The 16,857-nt window shown below is 46.2% G+C and overlaps 1 protein-coding gene across 1 annotated transcript; it reads left to right on the top strand.

Annotated features, from left to right (window-relative positions):
- The first annotated feature begins 1,814 nt into the window (after positions 1-1,814).
- On the top strand, positions 1,815-3,003 carry LOC134454555 (histone H3.v1-like). Its single transcript, XM_063205626.1, has 2 exons — positions 1,815-2,249; positions 2,843-3,003. Exons 1-2 carry the CDS (start codon positions 1,863-1,865, stop codon positions 2,885-2,887), a joined length of 432 nt encoding a protein of 143 aa, XP_063061696.1. The 5' UTR covers positions 1,815-1,862; the 3' UTR covers positions 2,888-3,003.
- Positions 3,004-16,857: the final 13,854 nt, after the last annotated feature.

The following is a 16,857-nucleotide window of genomic DNA, read 5'->3' as shown; positions in this document are numbered from 1 at the left end:
CAAACATGCCGCACGAGTCATTATCTTTCTCTGCCCCTTTTAAAATCAGGGATATTTCATCTGACTCGCAGGCATCAGGGACAGGGGGAACTGCTATCATACGCCCTTCATGGGATGTCTGCGAATGCGATAGCGGATCTCGTCATGCTTTAAGGTGGACCTACAAGCATGCAATTCGAAGCGTAGTGGTGAACGTTCTCTGGGAAATATAAATATTAGTGCCATAGCCTACATTTAAATGAGGACTTGTTAAAAACGTATAAAATATAGGCTATACTAGAGTAAACACCTCTGATGTGGCTAAGCCACAGATTCTGTAAAGGGCTGTGGCTAAGCCAACGCTTTACCCTGACACTGACACATTAGCACAGTTTCCGGGTCAACAAAAACTTAATGTTGAGCAAAATAAGAAATGGGAAAACGGGTCGTCTCTCTAATTCTGATTCCCATATTAAAGCGCTGAAAAGGAAATCAGAAAATGACTTGATTCTCGTTTTTTTGTTTTCCGGTTTCCAAACGGGAAACAAAATACGAGTGGTTTCTCGTTTATTGTTTACTTAAAAATCGGGAAACCGGTCATTTGTCGTGGTCCGTTTTCCGATTTGAAAATGAAAATCGAATGGCCAAGAGATACACGGACCCATAAGATTGAGGAACAGCTGGAAGGTAATGACTCAAGAAATATGTGGCAGGGACTGCACATGATTTCAGGTCTGAAGGGGAAAAAATCCAACATCCAAGTCTCTCATCCCTCACTTGCAGACGAGCTGAACCAGTTCTGTTCTGTACCTTTAAATGCTCGTGCCCCACCGGGCATTTGTTTAGGGTTGCCCTGGCAACCGACCTGTCAAAATCAGTTAATCATGGGCGTTTTCACACAGGGGCCAGGGTGGGCCTGGGCCCCTGTAGAAGTGGCCCGGGGCCCCCCTAGGGCCCCTGTGCCGAGCAGCCGCCTATAAAAAATTAATTTCTAATGGCTGGCGCGAAGAGCGGAACAAGTTTGCAACGTGCATTGACTGATTCCAAGCGCAACACACACAGGAAGTGATTAGGAGGGTCAGTTGTCCCGGACACAGGAACAGAGGGGGTACAAAATTGGGTCCTAGTTACATTTCATGTGTTTGCTAGGGGGGCTTCCACATTGCGTTGTCCCCAGGCGCGACTGAGCTGGTGCTACTGCTCCTGCTGGAAGCACTCAGGCGTTGCCTGCTCTTCCTTCTGCAACAAGCCGATGGACCTGCAGACCTGAGGTAGAACTAGTTCTTAAACCTTTGTGGGACCACCACACGCAGGACTTGAATGGACTACAACGCGGCTGAGGTGAGGAAACAATTTATTATTTCCTAAAGTTACTCGATGAACAAGCCGATTTAAACGGAATGGTGGCAATGCATTCGGTTTGGGCATGTAGCTGTGTTACTGCGGGAATAGAATACTCCTGTCAGAACTTTAGACTTTGCCTAATTGCTGCTGATGTTTGTAAGAATTAGCGAAGCCATTTAAGTGAGTAAACTATTGTCTTTTTAGCGTATAACAGACTGGTAGGTCTTGTTCACGTGCAGTCCGAGATTTACACTAAAGTCTGGTGTGGCTGTGATGTCGCGTAGCATAATGCAGTTAACTAGATTGATATTTTAAACGTTGCTGTCTTTAAGGCAAGTGTAATATGTGTTTACTGTAATGTGTCTGATTAGCAGGCCAACACTTTGCTATGATCATTCATAGCCTACCGTCTGAGACCAACTGTAATTCATGCCTGGTCACCACGACTCCCCATGATCGCAATTAATATTAGTGTTTTATATCCCCAACCATTGTAAGCTAATAACGACCAAACGATCATTTTTTTGGTGAACCCAGCCATGAAACGGAACAAGCACATGCGGTCCTTTTTCGTTCCTATCTGGAAGAGGAAGATAGAGAATGAGGGAGATGTGCTGGAGGAGAGAGAGCATGTGGAGTTGGAGGAGAGAGAGCAGGAGGAGAGAGAGCAGGAGGAGCTGGAGGAGAGAGAGCATGATGAGCCGGAGAGAGAGCAGGAGGAGGAAGAACAGGAGGAGCTGGAGGAGAGAGAGGTGGAGCCGGAGGAGAGAGAGCAGGAGGAGCTGGAGGAGAGAGAGCAGGATGAGCCGGAGGAGAGAGAACAGGAGGAAGGAGCAGTCAGAGACAGAGAGAAATGGAGGGATTTGCAGGGCTGGCAAGTCAGTCAGCAGCACCCATGTGGAGCAGGCCTACTACTGCACCACCAGGTGTGTGTGTGTGTGTGTGTGTGGGTGTGTGTGTGTGTGTGTGTGTGTGTGTGTGTGTGTGTGTGTGAGTGAGTGAGTGAGTGAGTGAGTGAGTGAGTGAGTGAGAGTGAGAGTGAGAGAGAGAGAAGTAGGCCTATAAACAGTAAAGGTTACGATATCCTGTCCATATAATGTGTGAACTCTTTAAATAATGGCTTAAACACTGATTGGTGATTAATCTATTTTTTTGCATTTGAACGTGTACTGTGTAGTATTTTTAGTAGTTTATTTCCAGAACTCATGCAGCCCATTCACAAATGTTACCTTTTTCATGAATATGTACCATCATCATCAAATTCATTGTCATAAATTGCACTTTTAATACATGACAAGGGGGATATTCTCCATGTCCACCATTTTGAATAAAAATATACTTGCGACTGGAATACATACTTAACATACTAACGTAGTTAGTAAATATTAGTTCATTACTTGTTAAATATTCATGAAAACATCAAATTGGCAACAATTTCAGTGTGCAGCATGGTTGCAATATCTACTCTGGTCACTTATACAGAATGAAACTCTGAGTAAAGTGTGTCCTCTTCTTCCAGATATCAGCATGTGTAGGGATGACTCTCCAGTGCAGCCACAGATGAAGACCTTCCCTTTCACCATCATGGGAGGCAAGAAGCGTAGTTTCCAGGCCAGTTGGTATGGTATACATCAGTGGCTTGAATACTCTGTTTCCTGTGACTCAGTGTTTTGTTTTGCATGCCGCCAGTTTAGCCCACCAAATGCAGCATCCACTGTATTCGATTCTGCATTGGGGTTTAAAAACTAGAAAAAGGCGACTGAGAGAGAGGGAGGTTTTGCAGTTCACCTCAAATCTGACAGGCACAGCCAAGCAATTATGGCATGGAGGGATTATCAATGGGCTGTAAAAACAAATAAAACTCTGGAAAATGTCCTTAATGAGCAGCACAATAAACAAGTGAAGGAAAATCGAGAGTACATAAAAACAATAGGCGAGGTGCTGTTGCTTACAGCTAGGCAAAACATAGCACAGAGAGGGCATGCTGAATTTGGAGATTCCAACAGCAAAAGCAACTTCAAGGAAACTCTTGATATAGTTGCCAATCATGATGCAGTTGTTAAACATAGGTTGGCAAGTATTCATAATGCAAAATATACAAGCAGCACAATTCAAAATGAGGTGCTAGAGTGTTTGGCTGATATGATTCGATCAGAAATCATTGAAGAAGTGAAACAAAGTGAAACCTTCAGTGTCATGGCTGATGAGACTAAAGATGTGTCAAAAAAAAGAACAGATTTCGTTCATTCTCCGTTATTACTACAATGGAGTCATCAAGGAGAGTTTCCTTCATTTTGAATGTGCGGAGAAGCTGGATGCAGCAGGGCTTACATATAAAACTGGAACGTCATGGTCTTGACTATAAGAACCATCTCATAGGCCAGGCATACGATGGTGCAGCCGTTATGAGTGGTAAACACTCAGGCGTACAGGCACGCATTAAGGAGAAGGCAAAATATGCCTTTTACATTCACTGTAGTGCACACTGTCTTAATTTAGTCCTAGTGGATGTGGTCAAAACGGTCCCGGAAGCAGCAGAGTTCTTTGCGTTGCTACAAAGTCTCTATGTTTTCACCTCATCATCATATGTGCATGCTAAATGGCTGGCTGTTCAGAAGAACATGTATGGGAACACGAGAGAGTTACAGCCATTGAGTGACACTAGATGGGCATACCGATTTGTAGCCCTGCGCAACATAATGGATAGGTTACCTGCAATCAAACAAGTTCTGCAAGAACTATCACAAGAGGGCAGAGGAGATCAATCTTCTGAGGCCCGTGGTTACAAAGTCATGTGTAAATCATCAATTTCGGGCGACAGCAACCTCCCTCGGGCTGGGCCCCCGAGGGGTGGAAACTGAGAGAAGCATCATCACTTTGGGTGCAGTGTCAACTACCACCCTCGGTGTAAAGAACCCAGTAGTCACTGGTTCTATAATTGTTTTGTTCTATTGTTTGGTTCTATAATTCCTTTGTTATGTTTGTTGCCGCTGTTATGTTTTCAACATTCTAAGAGATATAGATAAATAAACTACATGAACTCGGACCAGCAGTTGTTGGAAGGCCATTATTTACGGGGACATTACAGTAAGGAATTGATCCACACCTGCCCGACTGGATGATCGCAACAAAGTCACAGAGCAAAGAAGCAGCGAGCACCAGATCGACGCAAGTGTAATGGTCATCGGAGAAATTCAAACAAACATCACATCGGACAAGTGTCAAGTCAACTCGCACGGAAAGGGGAAGGAGATCGCAATCCCAACACGAGATGGACACGGAAAAGGCAGCGAAAAGGCAAGAACTTAACACTTTTCTTTGCAATGAAACAATTGTCGATAGGCCTGTGCCAAAGGATGAGATGATGTAGTCTCAGTTAGACGCTCTGAACGCGAACGCATTCCTACGGAAAAAATGTTACTATACAGTAAAGAAGAACAAGAAAGGAAACGGTGTAGTCTTTATGAACAGTGGAAAGTGTCAGCGCGTTCAACCAGACAAGAACTGAAGTATGAGACAACAGAAAAACGTAATGGAGCTCTCTTAGACGAACTAGCAAAAGGAAAAGCTGATGTTCTGAAAATGTTTGATGAATTAAGATCGCATTATGCGCCTGATCCAGAGATGAGACGAAAAGTTGATGCATGTGTAGCAGTAACTAAGCGCATACGACTTTGTTGCGAGCGTCGACGTTGCGCAAGGCACGTCAGCGAGAACTTGTTGTCACGATGTGGGTGTTATTAAATACAGCGCATTTGCAGTCGGCCACAAATATGAACGAGACGATGAGCTCGCACCGGTTTGCTCTACTAACACACCACGTGTGAGGAGTGGGGGGACAGGCAGTGAGGAGGAGCTGAAGTGGGGACCTGCGCAAACTTGTGTAGAGGTGTGAGACAAGACCCATATACACACGTGAGTGAGTTGTTGACCAACCAGTTCATGGGCGCGTGACCTCGGAGGCAGTCCGTCGACGAGCGTTGAAGGGGATAAGCAACTGCAGAGGTTGCAAGATCTGACTGCAGCCGCATTCATCCCGCGATAGTTTTACACCATGTGACATGTCACCTCGTCAACGCAACGTCGACGAAATTTCGAAGTTTGACAGGAAATCTAACCGTCATGCAGCATTTTCATCCAGGGTGCATTGCTGTCTAAATGCGCATGCATGCATTGATGTCATGTCGAATGAACTTACTGGTGACCTCACGCAATGCTTAATGACAGACTGGTTTTTGAGTACGATGCAGAATGTGCAGGACAACGCGTGCGTGAATTACGCGAACCAGAATATGCAATGTCAGTGTATGGATCCGTTTCAGAAATCAGCTGTCTTGCAAAACATTCCAGTGTCGCCGAAAAACGAGCGGAAGCAGCTGCAGATCTAGCAGCAAAAGAAGCAATGAATGACCTAAAGGTCGCTCGAGCGAGATTCGAAGTGTATGACAGAGAAGTAAGAGAGGAGTATGACGCACAGATCTTCCAGCCCTCTCGTGAACACCAACCACTTAACCAAAGTGCTCCTCGCGCCCTAACGCAATATAACCATGACATTCCATCTTCAAACACCCAAACGCCTTCACTCGATGTCGCCTGTTTAGCAAAAGCAATTCAAGATAGCATAGCCACACAGAGACTTCCAGTACCAACACCTACTGTGTTCAGTGGCGACCCAATTCACTACATTGAATGGAAAGCTTCGTTTCAGTCACTCATAGATAAAAAGAACATCTCCCCTGCAGATAAACTGTATTACTTGAAGAAATATGTCAGTGGCGCAGCCCAAAAATGTATCGAAGTGACATTCTTTAGAAGTGATGATGATGCTTACAGAGATGCCTGGAAAAGGCTTAATCAAAGATATGGGCAGCCCTTTGCCATACAAAGAGCTTTCAGAGATAAGCTATCCAACTGGCCAAAAATATCATCTAAAGACGCAGAAGGGCTAAGATCATTCTCTGACTTTTTAAACGCATGTCTACAAGCAATTCCACATGTAAAAGGCTTGGATATTCTAAATGACTGCGAAGAGAACCAAAAGCTGATTCTTAAAGTACCCGATTGGCTGGCAGCTCGCTGGAACCGTCAAGTCACAAAAACCCTTGTAGAAGGAGGAACGTCAAGTCAAGTCAAGTCAAGTTTATTGTCAATTTCTTTACATGCACTGGTCATACAAAGAATTTGAAATTGCGTTTCTTGCTCTCCCATGCAGACAACGTTTCCCACCTTCAAAGAATTCGCCGACTTTGTGTCTCTGGAGGCAGAAATCGCATGCAACCCTGTAACTTCTCTTCACGCTCTTCATTCATCTCACGACAAGAGAGAGGCGAAGGAATCCAAAGGGAACAAAGTTAACGTCTTTACTACCCAAGCAGCTGCAAATGAAAATGATATAGGCCTAACAACAAAGGAAAAAGTCAAAAGCCCATGCATGTTTTGCCAAGACAACTACCATCAGCTCCCCAAATGCCCAGAATTCTTAAATCAAACGTTACAATATAGGCAGACCTATGTCAAAGGCAACAGACTGTGTTACAGTTGTCTAAAAGCTGGTCATGGACCAAAGAAATGTAGCCTGCGTTAGTTCTGCCAGGGAGACTCAGAGCACCTGTGCATTTCGCAGAGCCAATCAGCGGCTGCCATCGCCTTTATAGCGACGTGTCTAAACTCTCCTTTCTTGCTGGCTCTAGGCATGGCCGGTCCGAAATCTGCGCGCGCCAAAACTTTGTTTACTGCAGTTAAATGTTTCTTTCTCGTAGTTTCAGGAGCATTATCGTGCTGTCACATCTCCCACCTCTCCACTCACGCCCTTAATAGAAGGCTCCCGTACGTTTCGCTTGTCCTCGAGGCTACTTTCATTTCGATTCAGTTTTAGGATCTCGCCATGTCTGGGCAGCTGGCTTCGGCGTCTTTATTACACTTCAGGGGTTTTGCTGGTGCTACGTTTTTCTCTCTATCACTAAGCGCTCTGTCATACTATCACGTCGACTTCTGGTTCGGACGCCCGCAGGGATAGTAGTTTTAGGAAGGTTGGCAGCGCTGCTTTCTGTGGTCACATGTGCGTAAGTAAGCGAGGCTTGCCTCTCATAGGAGCTTAAAATGTATTGCTTTCATCAACCTTGGCTATAGGTTCTCAGTTTATAGTCACGCGTTTACTTTCTTCTTCTTTGTCTCGTTTCCCGTTGCCGCTGTTTTTTCTCCCCTCTGACTGCTTAAGTTAAATTGTGGAGTGCTCCCTGTAACGACTTACTAGTCGCGTTGCGTCCTCCTTGCCGACCTAGAAATATTCATAACTGACTCTTATGGTTGTCGTTTGACTGATCGCTCGTGCACTGGTCTGTAGCCTTCGTGGCGTGGTGGCAATGTGTTGTGCGTCACGGTGCGTTATGTGTAGCTACTAGAGTCGACGTTCGCCCTCTATTTTAGTCATGCAATTCACTCACGGGGTTCTCGTTCCTAAGAATCGGCTCGTCATCTCTATGGGAGCGGCTCATTGTTGACCTGCTACATTCTGTGTAATCCGTGTAGGCCTACTTGTCTGTTTCCGGTGAGGTTGCCCACGCGGGGCCTTTGGAGTAGTGCTGGTGGAGTTATTCGCTGGCGCAGTGGCATTAGACCTACCTGATTAATGACGTGAACCAACTGGCTATATCTACAGAATGATTTTATTTATTGCAGACATGATCTTAGTGTATGGTCGGATTTTCCTCCTAGTTTTTATTTTCAGCTATTTATTGTCTTGATTTTGATTTATTGCCTATTTTAGTTTGGCGATACTGTATTTCATGTTAATTCTTGTGCTTTCGCGTTTTTCTGTTGCCTTCACATCATATCGCGGTGTTGGGCCTTCATGGCCCTCGGTCCTCCTATTTAGACCTGGCTGCTGGCTCTTTGGTCAACTGCCTTCTTTGTTTATTCTTGAAAATACTTTTTGCATAACTAGAGGTTTATATCTATCATTTTCAGATGTGGGTATTCTGGCTCCTAGGTAAATTACTTTAAATGTTCATAGCCGTGGCTATAGGGAGGGAAAGTAATCTCATCGCCCCCTGCTGGCAACGTTCCAACCCCCTGCAACAAATGAATGTTTTTTTTCTTTGAAAAATTACATCTCGGCCCTGACGACGAAGTAGAAGTAGTGGCAGTCATATTATGGGCATGTTGGCCCGTTTTATCGAACCAGGTGGTAAAATGTTCGGTTTTTCACTGATCTGAGCTGATTTTAATATTCTTTTAAAAGCTAATACAGAACTACACTGACTGGCATGTGTGGCTTGTTTACTCCATGTAATTAGCATAGCCAAATTAGCATAGCCAAACGTGAGCCAGAGAGGTGGTTACTCGTCACCACAGAAGCCATCATATCTACTAGAGAATTTAAAACCATACCAAAATGATCGCGTGTATATATGTGTAATAAGAAGACAATGTGGAACTCATAGGATTACAAGAATGTGAAGATATGCGAAGAACTTGCGTTCGTTCGCGTTCATTTGTTTCTCTGTGTTGTCAACGAGGCGCGAAGCACAGCATGCTGGGAGCTGTAGTCCGTTTCCGACCAGATTGGCACAATTTCTATTTTTCTTAAAAGGGCAAAAAATGACTTGAGATTTTCACAGGTAGTAGTTCATGCTATTGTGTACGCTGAAAAATGTGTCTGGTGTTATAGTTCCAAGTCATATCTTTGTGGGATTTTTAAAAAAACTTGTCTATGGGAGTTTCAATAGGATCACCCTGGTGTTTGGAACGTAACCGCTAGGATCGCTGTTTTCCACTTTCCCTCCCAATAGCACACTCTGCTTTTCGCTCACGATTCAGAGATGTTGTGCCGTGGTTTCGCATGCCAGCACCCACGTTTCTCTCTCTCCGTGTGGCATGCTAATTAGCTCTGCCCATTGCCGGGACTCAGTATGCTTCCGCGCAGTAGCCTAAACTGTGGGATTAACCACACATTAAAAGATGTGTTGATAATGGCCATGTCCTTTCGTTCTAGGTTCACTACTGGCGATTGCACGCTGCATGTTCCGAGTACTCAGCTGTCAGACTTATCGCATCCACGTTTGCAGCTGGAGCCCTTTCCACCAACGATGCATAGTATCGTATCTGTCCCTCTCTTTCCTCCGTCTTATAGGTGATTTCAATCAGCACTGCACCGCTGCCTGGAGACCCGCGCGACTCCGCTTTTAACTGCTTGGTGGTGCATGGCTTCCCGTGGCTCACTTAGTAGTTGCCATGCAAATGGGCCCGGGATTCTTTTGGGGGTATCAACAGGCCGTACAAAGCATTAACTAGCTACACCCTCGTCTACAATTTAAGGGCGCACCTATCTAAGTGCATTTTATTTCAAATTATTGCAATTGCTTAACATATGATCGCNTTTTCTTTCACGTGCCAAGCATGACTCTACTACTCCTCGTACAGTGAGTCATCCATCTGAAGTAGTAGGACGAAATTGATGAATTGACTATCTTTGATATGAGTATCCAACCCTTTAACCATGCACAAGTTCCAGTTAACCTCTCTGCTCTCGTAGGCATGCCCAGGCCCTCTACCGCACCAACGAGTCAACCGTTGCAATTTGTTCTCGCTGCTAATTTCACCCGTCTCTGTTATCTCGTTGCTGTCTCATTCTCCTCTCTGTGTACATGCTGCATTCCAGTACAGTTAGCAAACCACAACGTCTGCCTAGTCGTGGCAAGGAAGGGAATGCTCGCCTAGCTATGGCAAACTGTCATTGTCGCTGACTGTAAACTCTATCTTTCCGTTCCAGGTGCTCAGATGGTCATGCTCGTCCACACGTTGGGGCCCATCGCTACCCATGTGCGTTTCCTTCCGACATGTATTTCCTTATTTATCACAGGTCAAAGGCCTGGTGCACTCTCAATACGTCATCAGAAGGCCTACAGGACGTCATTTGGGATCCGGTTTTATGCCAGTGACCCTGGTTACCCTAATTAATTTTCACTCATCTCTATTCTCCTCCCATAAGGTAGAACATCTAAGTCCGATACTCTCGGGACTGGCGTCATGGTTACTGTCGCACATCACTGTGCCGCTTTCGGTCCTCATGCTCTATACTGCACTATTTTTCCCCTTGATTCAACACTTCTCAGTCCTCACCACCCACCGGCAGGTGCATGTTTCTGGTCTTTAACTCCAATACGCCTTCAATTCGTATGATGTTAGGCATTCAATTTTGTGCGCGCAGCAGGGATCCAGGTCACCCAAGGTAATCTCTGCACCTCTATTTACCTCTTAAAAGTCATAGCCTAATCCATGCCCAACGCGACTGACTCACGCTACCCATCACCCTCGGTATCTTGCACACGCTCATCATATCACTGCGGTGGCCCGTTTTCTCCCTGCCGATGTCCTAAAGCTCAAGCTCACTCCGTAACGGCCTATAAGGTATCCTCCCTCACAGGTGTTGGTGTTGGCTCTCGTCCCGGTAACCATTCATGCGCGCACGTTGCGCCATTTAGCCCTCATTACACACTACTCTCCGTGAGAACGTCTGTCTGCCTTAGTCCGTTATTTTCTATCTGTTCCATGCGTATGTTTACCTTCTATTTCACTGCCCCCGCGAGGCTCAATCACTACTTCCCTCGTAGGCACGCGCACTCTGCGCCGATTAGAGTTGACCTGTCATGCTCCCCGTGAGAGCGCCTGTCTGCCTTGTTCGTCATTTTCCTCCTGTGTTGTATGTCAATGTCCCTACATGTTTATGCCCACGTGAGGCAAGTCACTGCTATCTTAGTGCACGCGCATGCAGCGCCGATTAGAGTTAATCTGTCAATGCTCACCATGAGAGCGCCTGTCTGCCTTGTTCGTTATTTTCCTCCTGTGGTGTATGTCAATGTCCCTACATGTTTATGCCCACGTGAGGCAAGTCACTGCTATCTTAGTGCACGCGCACGCAGCGCCGATTAGAGTTAGTCTGTCTATGCTCCCCATGAGAGCGCCTGTCTGCCTTGTTCGTTACTTTCCTCCCGTGTTGTATGTCAATGTCCCTACATGTTTATGCCCACGTGAGGCAAGTCACTGCTACTCTAATGCACGCGCACGCAGCGCCGACTAGAGTTTATCTGTCAATGCTCCCCGTGAGAGCGCCTGTCTGCTTTGTTCGTCCTGTGTCGTATGTCAATGTCCCTACATGTTTATGCCCACGTGAGGCAAGTCACTGCTACCTTAGTGCACGCGCATGCAGCGCCGATTAGAGTTAGTCTGTCAATGCTCCCCATGGGAGCGCCTGTCTGCCTTGTTCGTTACTTTCCTCCTGTGTCGTATGTCAATGTCCCTACATGTTTATGCCCACGTGAGGCAAGTCACTGCTACCTTAGTGCACGCGCATGCAGCGCCGATTAGAGTTAGTCTGTCAATGCTCCCCATGGGAGCGCCTGTCTGCCTTGTTCGTTACTTTCCTCCTGTGTCGTATGTCAATGTCCCTACATGTTTATGCCCACGTGAGGCAAGTCACTGTTACCTTGTGCACGCGCACGCAGCGCGATTAGAGTTAATCTGTCAATGCTCCCCGCGAGAGCGCCTGTCTGCCTGTTCGTTACTTTCCTCATGTGTCGTATGTCAATGTCCCTACATGTTTATGCCCACGTGAGGCAAGTCACTGCTACCTTAGTGCACGCGCACGTAGCGCCAATTAGAGTTAGTCTGTCAATGCTCCCTATGGGAGCGCCTGTCTGCCTTGTTCGTTACTTTCCTCCTGTGTCGTATGTCAATGTCCCTACATGTTTATGCCCACGTGAGGCAAGTCACTGCTACCTTAGTGCACGCGCATGCAGCGCCGATTAGAGTTAGTCTGTCAATGCTCCCCATGAGAGCGCCTGTCTGCCTTGTTCGTTACTTTCCTCCTGTGTCGTATGTCAATGTCCCTACATGTTTATGCCCACGTGAGGCAAGTCACTGCTACCTTAGTGCACGCGCACGCAGCGCCGATTAGAGTTAGTCTGTCAATGCTCCCCATGAGAGCGCCTGTCTGCCTTGTTCGTTACTTTCCTCCTGTGTCGTATGTCAATGTCCCTACATGTTTATGCCCACGTGAGGCAAGTCACTGCTACCTTAGTGCACGCGCACGCAGCGCCGATGCTCTCCGAGAGAGCGCCATGTTTTACTGCCCACGTGAGGCAAGCCACTGTTTTCTTAGTGCACGCGCACGCAGCGCCGATTAGAGTTAAATAAATAGTTAGAAAAAAAAAAAAAGAAAAAAAAAAAAACTCCGCTAAACTCTGTCTGTCTGCTGCTGTCCGCCTGTCTGCCTTGTTCGTTATTTTCTTTCTGCTCTACATGTCTGTCTATCTATTTTTCTGCCCCTGAGGGGCTCAATCACTGCTTCTTAGTAGACACGCGCACGCTGCGCCGATTAGAGTCTCTCCCTGCCCCCGTGTGGCGCATTCGGTAAATGCTCCTTATAACGGAGCCCGCGCCTTGCTGGCGCGTTACTAGGTCAAGCTCATGCGGCCCCAGCTGTAGCATTATATGCCACAATCGGGTGCTGCTTTACAATTCACAAGCACTCAAAGCGGTACCTACTAGTTATGGCCGAAAGTACTCTATTCCACGTTTTCGAAATGTGGCCATGCAAATTCTTATCGAATAGCCCTGCTATAGGTTATTACAAGTGTGCCACTCTCCGCGAGGGCCCTTGCTTCTTGTTTACATGTACTGCCCTCGTGAGGGCGCCCTGTATAAGTGCATAAGTGCCCTGCATAAGTGCCCAAGCTGCAACCACTGGTGGTGGTGTAGGGGATTTCCATGTCCACTTCTTCATGTGGCCGCAGGGGCCTGCCTGTTCCTGCCCATGGTTTTTGCAGTGTTTCATGTTTGTCTCCTTTATTTGTCCTCCTCAAATGCTCTAGGTGGGTTCCAGTCGTCGCCTACGGTGGGTCACGCGTCTCCTCTTGTCCTTGTTCTCTCTTTTGGGGGTAAGTTGCGTTATTTTCTCATGATTTCAATCGTCATCGGCAGTATTACAATCCGGCATGCCCTCCTTAGTTTTGGGGGTTAAAAGTCCAGTTCCTGCTGCACGGCTACGGCAGGCTCTACTGGATCCGCCAGCGCAAGACCCAGGCTGATGATTGGACCTACGCCAAATACTGTCTACTTATGCCAATTCTATTGTCAACTATGTTAACAACATTAAATTGTTAAATACGAATTTATCTCTCTGAGTCTTAATGGCAGAAATGTAGCCTGCGTTAGTTCTGCCAGGGAGACTCAGAGCACCTGTGCATTTCGCAGAGCCAATCAGCGGCTGCCATCGCCTTTATAGCGACGTGTCTAAACTCTCCTTTCTTGCTGGCTTTAGGCATGGCCGGTCCGAAATCTCCTCCTCCATCCCCACCGCCACCAGTTGGGTCCAGTCTTCCTGTCCGGGGGGTTAAAAGTCCAGTTCCTGCTGCACGGCTACGGCAGGCTCTACTGGATCCGCCAGCGCAAGACCCGGGCTGATGATTGGACCTACGCCAAATACTGTCTACTTATGCCAATTCTATTGTCAACTATGTTAACAACATTAAATTGTTAAATACGAATTTATCTCTCTGAGTCTTAATGGCAGAACTGCAGATATCGTCACAAGTGCAGCCTGTGCAAAGGACAACATCCCACCTGCCTTCACAACAACAGAACAGATGAACATAGAGTGAGGCAAGTCAACCCAGTGCAATTCAATGAGGTGGAATCAACATCTGCCACTTCTCTTAACGTCACCAGCCAAGGTCAGTCAGTTAATACCTCTATGATAGTACCAGTGTGGGTCTCAAACGAAAAAAATCCATCAAATGAGAAACTTGTATATGCCTTACTAGACACTCAAAGTGACTCCACTTTCATTGACCAAGAAGTATGCAAAGAGCTACAGCTTACCACTTACCCAGTAAAACTGAAACTTACTACCATGATAGGAGAGAATATGATTCTGAATAGTGAAAGAGCATCCGGCTTGCGAGTGAGAGCCTTCAATTCCACTGTGCACATTGATCTACCACCCGCCTACACCAAAAACTGTATTCCTGTCAACAGAGAGCATATTCCAACTCATGAAACAGCCAGCAGATGGAGCCATCTCACCACAATAGCAGATCAGATACCACCATTGCTTAATTGTGAGGTAGGACTACTGGTAGGCTACAATTGTCCAAGGACACTCGTACCCAGACAAGTCATTACAGGAAAAGATGAAGAACCCTTTGCCATACGCACAGACCTAGGATGGGCTATTGTTGGATGTTCATTTTCACACTCTGATCCATTGTCAACCAGTCATTGCCACAGGGTGACTGTGAATGAGCTACCAGCCATAACTCCCTTTGATGCTCTTAAAATTCTAGAGACTGATTTCAGAGACACGCAAGACAATGACAAAACAGTTTCTCAGGAAGATTTAATGTTTCTCGACAAACTAAAAAACAACATAAAGAAAAATTCCCAAGGACATTATGAAATGCCCCTCCCATTCAAGGAAAGACCATGCTTACCTGACAACAAGCAGCTTGCCATTGTGAGGCTCAATCACCTGAAAAGAAAGTTAAATGCAAATGAAAGTTACAAAAGGGATTATGTAAAATACATGGCTGACATAATTGAAAGAGGTGATGTAGAAAAGGCATATTCCGAAGGCACAGATGGAGAGAAGTGGTTTATACCTCACCATGGTGTTTATCATCCCAAAAAACCTGACAAGCTTAGAGTAGTCTTCGATTGCTCAGCAAAGTACAAGGGCAGCAGTCTCAATCAACACCTTCTGTCAGGTCCGGACATGACTAATAGTCTGACAGGTGTGCTCATCCGTTTCCGATAGCACCACATTGCCCTGATGTGTGATGTGGAAAAAATGTTCCATCAATTCCATGTATCTGAGAATGATCGACACTATCTATGCTTCCTATGGTGGGAGAATGGAGACACCACTTCAGCTGTCCAAGAGTTTAGAATGAAAGTTCATCTCTTTGGAGCCGTCTCTTCACCAGGGTGTGCAAATTATGGTTTAAAGCAACTGGCCAAAGAACACAGAGACTCACATCCACTGGGATCACACTTCGTTGCCAGAGAATTCTACGTGGACGATGGGGTGACCAGTGTGGACAGTGAAGACAAGGCCATCTGTCTAGCAAAAGAGGCTCGTGAGCTGTGTGCAAAGGGAGGTCTGCGCTTACACAAATTTGTGTCAAACAACCACGCTGTTCTGCAAAGCATCCCGGCAACTGAATTTGCCACAGACATCAAAGCCAAGAGTCTCACATTCAATGATGGAGCATTAGAGAGAGCTCTAGGAATACACTGGAACGTCGACAACGATTGCTTCACTTTCAAAGTTACACCAAAGAATCAACCAGCAACAAGACGTGGTGTCCTCTCATCTGTTGCCTGTGTATGACCCACTGGGTTTCATTGCACCTTATCTCCTCAATGGAAAAAGAGTTCTTCAAGAAATGTGCCATGAAGGAACAAAATGGGACGAGCCAATTCCAGAAAATTTAAAGCCACGGTGGGAGAGATGGCGAGATGACCTCGTTAAACTGGAGAAAATCCACATAACCCGTTGCTATCAGCCGGCAGGCTTTGGAAAGGTTACCAAAACACAGCTACATCACTTCTCAGACGCCAGCACTGCAGGCTATGGACAATGCACTTACCTGAGACTGATCAATGAAAAGGGAGATGTCCACTGTTGTCTTCTCCTGGGAAAAGCACGTGTCTCACCACTGAAAGTTGCAACTATACCCAGATTGGAGCTCACCGCAGCCGTTGTGTCAGTCACAGTAAGCAACATGCTCAAAGAAGAATTAGGCTATTCAGAAGTGGAGGAGTTTTACTGGACCGATTCAAAGGTCGTCCTAGGCTATATTAACAATGATGCCCGTCGCTTCCACACCTTTGTTGCAAACAGAGTACAGAAAATCCGTCATGCCTCAGACCCCAAACAGTGGTTTTATGTACCAACTGACAGAAATCCAGCAGACTATGCTTCCAGAGGAACAACCGTAGACGAGTTACTGGCATCAGACTGGTTCACTGGACCAAGCTTCTTATGGGAAAAAGACATAGAAATGCCATCTGAAGAGCCCTCAGAGCTACCGGTCGGTGATCCTGAAGTCAGAAAGGCTCAAGTGTTCCAGACAGAAACGGCTGAACAAGTAAATCTCATCGACAGACTAACCAAATTTTCCTCGTGGTCTAGTGCCGTACGAGCAATTGCTCGCCTCATGCGACGCGCAAGAAAGAACAAAGCATCCACCCTTTCAACAGTCTGTGAAAGACAAAGCGCAGAACAATTCATAATCAAGCAACTGCAGGCACAAGCATACAAGGAAGAGATAAAACTACTGAGCAATGGACAACACCTTCCAAAGACCAGTAAATTGTATGATCTCGATGTGTTCCTGGACGCAGACAAAGTGCTCAAGGTGGGAGGGAGACTCAGCCGGTCTTCTCTTCCTACTCCATTCAAACATCCCACAGTCATACCACAGGGACAACACATAGCAAAGCTCATCATTGCTCTTTGTCATGAAAAAGGAA

This window comes from Engraulis encrasicolus, chromosome 8 (assembly GCF_034702125.1).
Source record: "Engraulis encrasicolus isolate BLACKSEA-1 chromosome 8, IST_EnEncr_1.0, whole genome shotgun sequence".
Taxonomy (NCBI): Eukaryota; Metazoa; Chordata; class Actinopteri; order Clupeiformes; family Engraulidae; genus Engraulis; species Engraulis encrasicolus.
The sequence above is the reverse complement of the archived record's forward strand: the minus strand, read 5'-3'. Positions and strand labels throughout refer to the sequence as shown.

Coding starts and splice junctions, on each gene's coding strand:
- LOC134454555 (XM_063205626.1), top strand. CDS start 1,863: ATGAAACGGAACAAGCACATGCGGTCCTTTTTCGTTCCTATCTGGAAG. Junction 2,250..2,842: donor GCCTACTACTGCACCACCAG/GTGTGTGTGTGT, acceptor CTCTTCTTCCAG/ATATCAGCATGTGTAGGGAT.